Here is a 7,903-nt window from a genome sequence, read left to right as displayed (position 1 = left end):
GCCTTATGAGAGAAAATGAAAAGTTCAGGGCTGCGGTGTGGGGTTACCTCATTGTTTACTTTCTGAAAACACCTCCTGCGGCTAATTCGTGTAAAAAATCTGACATTAACGGAACATATCCGCGCCGGTAAGCCCGAGAATTCATGCTGTTTTTAAACGATCAGCTTTAAATGGATGAACACAAGGAGAACATCCACGGCCAGGACGACAATGTGAAGATGTCTGATGTAAAAGAAGAGGAGAAGGTGGGTGCGCTAACAGAAAGACGGCTCCATCGTTTACATGGAGCTTTAGCCTGTTTGTGATCAGTTAAATCGACCATCGGGTGCATTAACCCGGCATTCAAAGACAGGCCAGCGACATGCATCCTCCGGGAGCGCTTTTTAGTCAGCTGCTGACCTCATAAACAGGAGGAGAAACGCGTTACTTTTGGAGTAAATATGATCTACTTCCGTGTGTTTTGTGAATGTGGGGCCTGCAAATCGAGCCAGATTCTGTTTTACCCGGTGAACTTTATCTTGTCAGGTTGCATTTTTATGTGATTACGCTCTTCTTCATTTTTGGCATTCAAACAACGCTCAGCTGGTACTAAGGGCACCAAAGTGGGCCAAGACAGGACATTCGGATCATCGTAGTCTCTGGAGCTTTAACGGAGATCACCACACATGTGACGTTTCGGGCATAATTGCTTTTCTTCCTGTTAATTATCTTCTGTGCTGTGTTGATGACCCCGTGGCGCGCTGTCATTTCCTGAGCAGTGCAGCTGGCAAAGCACACATGGATACAGGACACCTGCACACTTTCTGCAGAGCATCTGGAGAAGGACACCAGCAGCTCCTTGGCTAGGCTGTTGTGTTTTTGTTGATCAGCACAGTGGTGTTGGTTTTCCAGGTTAGGTCATCATACAGATGCAGGGCCAGGAACTTGAAGTCAGAGACCCTCTCCACACAGTCCCTATTGATGTTTATGGGCTGAGGGTCAGATCTGTTTCTCCTGAAGTCCACTGTTATTTCCTTAGTTTTTGTGGTGTTGGGGATCAGGTTGTTAGATCAGAGTTAATCAAACACATCAGGCACATCTGCAGCATCCAGACCTAGCCTGTCACCTCCAATTGCTCCACGTTCAGTTTCACCTCCTCACTATCACTAGATTTAAATTTAGAAAATTGAATGCTCATCCATCACTTTTTTTGTGTGATTGCATTGCATAGTTGATGCAAAATTACACTGTTTAGGAACTACCGTATTTAAGAGTACATGGTGATGCTTTGAGTTTTTGAATAGCTTTGCAATAATGCCAAATTTTTACTGACAGGAGGCACTGAAATGTTTAAGTTCCTTTCCTGTTTCCATTTGTCACCATTCGAAGCTGCGCAGCAGGGTTTAAGCAGAGGTTTCTGCCAGTTTGAAGAACGAACTGAGGGATCATTCTGACCTGCCCGCCTTCTTTTGCAGATAACTAGATCTGATGTGTCGTTGGACTTTGCTCTGAAATGATCCATTCCTGCAAACAAATCATTGCTTCATACTCTGTGTGTTATTGTTGGCCAAATGTGTAGCGTTACATCATTCTCTGACATATAATGACCCACACGTCTCCTCTTCAGGAGAAGCCTTGCAGCAGATTATGTCCTGCTGGAGAATCGGCTCCTCAGGAGTCCTCATCTCAGTCGAAGGGCGACTTCAGCCATCCGGTGTACAAAGAGATCGCGTTGGCCAACGGGCACATCAACCGCATGACGAAGGAGGAGCTTCGGATCAAATTAGCGGAGCTTAAGCTCGACACGCGGTGGGTTTTTAATGAATATTCGAGGATGAAACACTCGCACTTGTGTCTTAGAAGTGTTTCCTAAATGTTTCTTCTCTTGGTGTGTGCAGAGGAGTGAAGGATGTGATGAAGAAGAGGTTGAAGAGCCACTATAAGAAGCAGAAGCTGATGCAGACGGCAGCAGAGGGAGGCCCCACTGACACTTACTACGACTACATCTGTGTGGTGGACTTTGAAGCCACGTGTGAAGAGGATAATCCCTCAGACTTCCTCCATGAAATCATTGAGTTCCCTATGGTTCTCATCAACACGCACACCTTGGAGATTGTGAGTGAAGATTGCGATTTAAACCAAGAGTCGTCTTTTGTTGTTATGTTATTGATCTCTGATGTTCTGTGCAGGTGGACACGTTTCAGGAGTACGTGAAGCCCGAGCTGAATCCACAGCTTTCAGACTTCTGTGTGAAGTTAACGGGAATAACTCAGGTCAGTTGAGTTCAGCTGGCACCAGTTTCACATCAGTGTGACTCCTTAACTCATTTTGGTGTGTTGTGTTGGTAGAAAATGGTCGATGAAGCAGACCCATTCCCAGTAGTCCTACAGCGAGTTGTGTCATGGCTTCAGGAGAGGGAACTCGGAACAAAATACAAATACGCCATCCTGACTGACGGGTGGGTTTCAATTCAGAGCTTCTGCAGGATGTCTGCTTTTTTTTCTCCTCACTTTTATTACATCTGTGTTTCTTTAACATCTTCTGTAGGTCGTGGGATATGAGTAAGTTCCTCAACATCCAGTGTCGAGTTAGCCGGATCAGATATCCTCCGTTTGCAAAGAAGTGGATTAACATAAGGAAGTCATACGGAAACTTCTACAAGGTACATTTTCCAGCTTTATACAGTGCTGTGATTTCTTATTTACTTGCATATTTGTCACATTTACATGTTTCAAACCAGCAAATACATTTAAATACTAGAAAAGATAACCTGAGTTAAAAAAAAAAAAAGCTATCCTAACCCGCCTGACCCTGTGTAATAAATAAAATTCTACAAATCAAAAAAGGAAATCAGGAAGGGGGCAAATACTTTTTCACATCTTTGTAAGTGAAGAATGTCTTTAAAGGCAAACTGTGGCATGCGGGGGCACGTTTAAGGGTTTACACTGTGGTCAGCTGCAGGTTACACTCCTTCTTCCTCCAGGTGCCGCGTACACAGACGAAGCTGAGCACCATGCTGGAGAAGCTCGGCCTGACGTACGAAGGTCGCCCTCACTCTGGGCTCGACGACTCCCGCAACATAGCGAGGATAGCAGTCCGCATGCTGCAGGACGGCTGCCAGCTGCGCGTCAACGAGCGCATGCACGCCGGCCAGCTGCTCTCGGTTCCCAGCTCAGCCCCTGTGGAAGGAGCTCCGCCCCCATATAAACCACGGAGCAGGGACTAGAACCCCAACCTCTGTGTGACTCATTACTCCTGAAAATACTGAAAATCTACTGGAGCTTCAAGGTTCCTCTCTGAGCTTTTGTTTTAAAATGGAACATTCCTGAATTTTCCTGGGTGGATTTTCCTTAAGAGCTTCAGGGTGTTAAATCTGCCTCGCCACACCTTATTGAGCTGCTGATTTTCAACCCTATCATTCAAATATCTTTCAGTTGTCCTGTGGTGGAGAGAATTTAATTTTTACCCTCAACAATATAAAAAATTCTGATCTGCAGCTTCATATGAACGCATAACTTTTTTTTTTTTTAACTACTGTGCTAATAAAACACAATGCTGCTGTTGAGGTGCTGCACGATGACAGAGCCATCACGTCACCGCGAGGGTAACGGGCTCGTGGACTCTTACATCCTACAGCCCCGGCTTTATTTTGGCAAACCTCTTAAAGAAAAGCTGTTAACGACTTTAGCCCGTGTTGTACTGTTGTGTCATGTGTGTGGATGTTGGTTTCATTTTAATTTCATGAATGAGCATATATTTTAACAGAAATATCTCTGCAGATCTTCTGAATGCTACGAAATGCAAATAAAAGGTTTTTGTTTGCAGTTTTTCATCTTCACTCAGTGTGATGCAGTCTTTAGTTTCAACAGAGGCAGATCAGAGACGCGAGTCAGTTTATAAGAACGACACAAGTACTTTGCAGCAGGTAATTAAAAACAATTTAAACAGCTCAAAAGACAAACATTAACTGTGTTTTTAGCTGACGTTTGAACTCTGACAGTGAGGTAGACGACCTGATCTGGGTGGCTTCTCCAGGGTTCGTGTACTGGAACGAGGAGCGATTATATACAAGCACAATAGTAGTAATTCCATTTTGCACAAGCAGCAGCATTTGAATAGTGTCTTACCCAATTCAACAAACATTTCCAGTAATCCAGTCTGGATGTGATGAGAGCGTGGATAACCCTGTCAATCTAAAAAGAAGGACAGTTTAACCTTAGGCAAAAGTATTGAACAAAAGAAGTACTTGAAGTCTAACTTATGGGTTAAAAAATAATAAGAATATTCTTAAGTATTCTAGACCCCTTGCATGCTACAAAGACCTCTAACGTTGATCAAAATGAAGTCAGATGAGTTTTATTTATATTTCAAATCCCCCCAAATTGCTTCATGATCTGCACAGAAAACGTCTTCTAACAGATGTGTAACATCTGGAAACATGGCTGCAAACTGCCCCTTGACTAGAATTCACCCTGTAATTTAAGGTCGATTTACCAGAGCTGTTTATAGATGCATGTTTGCAGACCCTGCTGTCTGTAGTATGATCAAGAAGAGAAATGCAGACACAAAGGCATCTTGTGTAAGAGCAAAGAGCTCTATTTGTGCTGTGAAACCAGAATAAATAGTCAAGAGACAAAAAGATGATTTATTGTAGTTTTTCCACTATAATCTCTTTTGTGGGACCACTGTAAATTATTGATAATAATTCATAAACAGAGGAAATATTTATTACCAAAACACCAAAAGATTAAAAAAAAAGGGAGATTTTTTGTTTTAATATTCAAGTTTATTTTTAGTTGGTGATCACGTCACCATTTCCAAGGGATATTTTTGGGGTTATTAAGTACATATGAAACTCTATTTTTTTTATTACATACGTTTAGTTACAGTTAAACACAGATTAACTTATGCAGGTACGCTGGTTTTGAGGTCACACTGGCTTCTTAGTGATTTCCTTTGGACTCCTTACTCAAATACTCTGATGGTCTTTGGCAGCTTTAAAGCTCGTTTCTGTTGCTAAAACACTTTTTGGCACCGGCAACATCAAATATATTAGTGTTTTTATTTAACGGCTATAAAAGGAGCAGTCATGTGGGAGCAGTATGTTCAGACACTGAATATATTCCCAGGCACTGAACATTTCATCACAAACAGGTGCTGTACAGCGTCACTTTTTGGCCGATATCCTCCAGGAGTCTGCGGGCGATTCGCTCCAGCTCGTTCAGCTCTTCAGCTTTGGCCTCCAGGATGTGCTGGTTGGCCATGTAGGAGTTCTCTAACTCTGAAAACACAAGATACAATTTGTGTTTTTTAATTGTGTAAGACAAATTTCTTGCACCTCTGATATGCTAGAAATACCTTCCTTAAGAAAATGAAGTTAAAACAACATAATTATCACAAAACCTTTGAGTCTCTCCAGCTTGTTGCTGCTCTGGGCGAGCAGCTCTCTGGCCTCCTGCTGCAGTTCGTCTGCTCTCCTCCTCGCCTGCAGCACCGACTGTCCTTTATCCTCCACCTGGTCCTGCACCTCTGCAAATCTATCTTTCACCTTCTCCTCAAACTCCTGCACACAAATAAACACTAGGCTGCAGCAGCAGTGGAAAATGACCCGTGATTCATACGTGAACTGCATCAGAAGTGCGTGTTTTGTGAGACCTGCTGCGCCTCGTCCGCATTCTGTTTGGCCTGCTCGGTGATCCGGTCGGTCGAGTCCGCCAGCTGCTTCATCTCCAGGTCGTTCTGCCGCAACAGGCCGACCTCCCTCTCCAGCTGCACCAGGCGGCTCGTGGTGTTGCTGACCTTCAGCTCCGACTTGGCCGTCTCAGACTCCACCTGACACGCAAACAGTTTTACTCTTCATGTCTCTTTTTTTGCCTTTCATTACTTCCTGTTTTACTTTGTTGAACCGTTTTCTCATGTGTCTTGTTCAAGTTTACTTCCTGCTCCTGCTGCTCATTCCACCATCATTAATTTCACCTGTGTCTCATCCATGTGTATTTATGTATATGTAGTGCAAAATGGGAAAATATGAAGAGTTTAAACATAATACAGACTGAAAGCAACACAGCTGCTGCAGAGAGAGGTTTAGGGATTTCCTGCTTGTTGATCTCCAGTGTGGAACATGACCTACTCTGGAGCAGGTTAGCAGCATGAGAAGCGATCCACCTTCAGGGTACAGAAAGCCCAGAGTCAACCCTGAAGTTACCTGGATAAGCCCAAATCCTGCTTTGTAGGGGAGGCCTCAGGTGACACGTCACACGTGTTTTGGATTCTTGTTTTGTGCTTTTTTTTGGGACTTTCTTCAAACAGGTAAGTAAAGACTCACCTGGATTTGGGTCATCTCATTAAAAGTGTCTGTTAGAGCTGTCATTTATCAGCAAATGCAAAATGGGTTATGTAATAAGAGACATCAATGAAAGAATGGCAGAAGATGGAAGATTTTTTTTGTAGCCAATAAAATTAAAGAGACTGAAGGGAGAGACTGAGGAAGCTTGTTTTCTTTGAGCTTTAAAAGGACTCAAACTGGGTTATTCTTTTAGTCCTAAATATTTGTTTTCAATGTTTTGTAGGTGGAAAATATTAAGTTTTAGTTTTTTGTTCTAGTTTCTGAATTTATTTGTTGTTTTTATTTTTCTTCATATTTGCTTTTAGTTTATTTTTTAGCGAATTATATTAGCTTGGACTAAAATCCATCCATCTTTTTTCCTTCTGCTTATCCGGTTCAGGGTATGAAAATTCCCAAATGTGATAACCAAACAATGTTCCAGATTTGATATCACTGTTAATTAAATAAATTTAAGCTAAACATTTCCAGCCCATAACATTTAAAGTTACTTGTGATAATGGTAACTGTTACCTGTGAGGTAATGGTAATAATGTACAACTTGATCTCTTGTGCAAATGTGAAACCCTTGTGTCGTTTTTGTCATCATGTATGCACAAACCATCAAACAGAGTAACAAAATGTATCATCACTGAGGTCCGCCTCACAGAGTTCAGCAGCGCTGAGGTGCCTCTGGTGTTGTTCTGGGCCAGCTCGATGGCCTCCATCGCGACGCTGTGAGCGCGGTCGGTCTCATCCAGGGCCGCCTTCACCACTTCTGCGGTCTCCTTCATGTTAGATGCCGCCTCGCTGATGGACACAAAGCAGGAAAGCTTTATTTATATGTCACGTGGAGCTGAGCTGAGGCAATCAGTTTGAAGTGTTGATGTGACACTTTTTAAGTTTAAATTAAATGACCCTGCGTTCAAATTACATCCCTCATGTTTTCTCATGTGGATTTGGTGCAAATATTTTCTTTGTTTCTCCTTGGTTAGGGCTTATGAAAAATTTAATTTTTCTTGTCATCTGCAATAATAATCTGCTTCACTGACTGACCTCCTGTGTATAACTGGATTTACTCATCTCCTTCCTGCCAGTAGTCGTGTTACCTTGCAGCCTTGGCCTCCTTCAGCAGCGACTCAGCGGCCTTGATGTCCTCCGCACTCTGACTGAGGATCGTCTCCACGCTGGTCAGGGTGCCGACCTTCTCCCTGATCTCATTCGTCAGCTCCTGCAGCTTCTCAGCTGAAGTCGGCATCTCCAGAGCGAGCACCTCGTTTGCCACGGCCTCAATAATGGACACATCTGCCTTTTCATCTGGATCACCACAAACAAAATGGAAATGACCCTTTTCTTAATCAATGACATTTCTTTAACCTACAAACAGAGCTTATTTACTTTTTATTTTAGGTGACGAACTTACTCGTGAGAAGATCTCGTATCTCTTTGATGAGGTTGCGGAGCTGCTCGTTGCTCTGCTCCACTCTCTCTTTGCTGCGGTTGGATTTGGTCAGCACCTCCATAGCGTTTGCTTTGGCCTCATTCGCGCGGACGTTCGCTTCCCACACCTGAGCAGCGCACACGCAGGTCCAGAGATTTGCC

The 7,903-nt window shown here is 43.2% G+C and overlaps 2 protein-coding genes across 2 annotated transcripts in view; one reads left to right on the top strand and one right to left on the bottom strand.

Annotated features, from left to right (window-relative positions):
• On the top strand, nt 1-3,817 carry eri1 (exoribonuclease 1). The gene is made up of 7 exons (XM_030719844.1): nt 1-245; nt 1,607-1,788; nt 1,878-2,094; nt 2,169-2,252; nt 2,328-2,437; nt 2,527-2,641; nt 2,963-3,817. Exons 1-7 carry the CDS (start codon nt 171-173, stop codon nt 3,203-3,205), a joined length of 1,026 nt encoding a protein of 341 aa, XP_030575704.1. The 5' UTR covers nt 1-170; the 3' UTR covers nt 3,206-3,817.
• Nucleotides 3,818-4,727: 910 nt separating this feature from the next.
• lamb1b (laminin, beta 1b) overlaps nt 4,728-7,903 on the bottom strand; it is a 30,101-nt gene continuing 26,925 nt past the window's right edge. Inside the window, exons 28-33 of the mRNA XM_030719842.1 lie at nt 7,725-7,869; nt 7,411-7,618; nt 6,970-7,111; nt 5,635-5,811; nt 5,383-5,542; nt 4,728-5,260 (exon numbers count right to left, since the gene is read on the bottom strand). Of these exons, the coding sequence (XP_030575702.1) occupies nt 5,124-5,260; nt 5,383-5,542; nt 5,635-5,811; nt 6,970-7,111; nt 7,411-7,618; nt 7,725-7,869 (969 nt within the window). The 3' untranslated portion in view covers nt 4,728-5,123. The remainder of the gene's footprint in view (nt 5,261-5,382; nt 5,543-5,634; nt 5,812-6,969; nt 7,112-7,410; nt 7,619-7,724; nt 7,870-7,903) is intronic.

Source organism: Archocentrus centrarchus, chromosome 23, assembly GCF_007364275.1.
Source record: "Archocentrus centrarchus isolate MPI-CPG fArcCen1 chromosome 23, fArcCen1, whole genome shotgun sequence".
In the NCBI taxonomy this organism is placed as follows: domain Eukaryota; kingdom Metazoa; phylum Chordata; class Actinopteri; order Cichliformes; family Cichlidae; genus Archocentrus; species Archocentrus centrarchus.
The sequence above is the reverse complement of the archived record's forward strand: the minus strand, read 5'-3'. Positions and strand labels throughout refer to the sequence as shown.

Excerpts from the sequence above, each read along its gene's own strand:
- eri1 (XM_030719844.1), top strand. The coding sequence starts at position 171 with ATGGATGAACACAAGGAGAACATCCACGGCCAGGACGACAATGTGAAG. Across the intron at positions 1,789-1,877 it reads GAGCTTAAGCTCGACACGCG|AGGAGTGAAGGATGTGATGA; the intron begins GTGGGTTTTTAA and ends TGGTGTGTGCAG. Across the intron at positions 2,438-2,526 it reads TACGCCATCCTGACTGACGG|GTCGTGGGATATGAGTAAGT; the intron begins GTGGGTTTCAAT and ends CATCTTCTGTAG.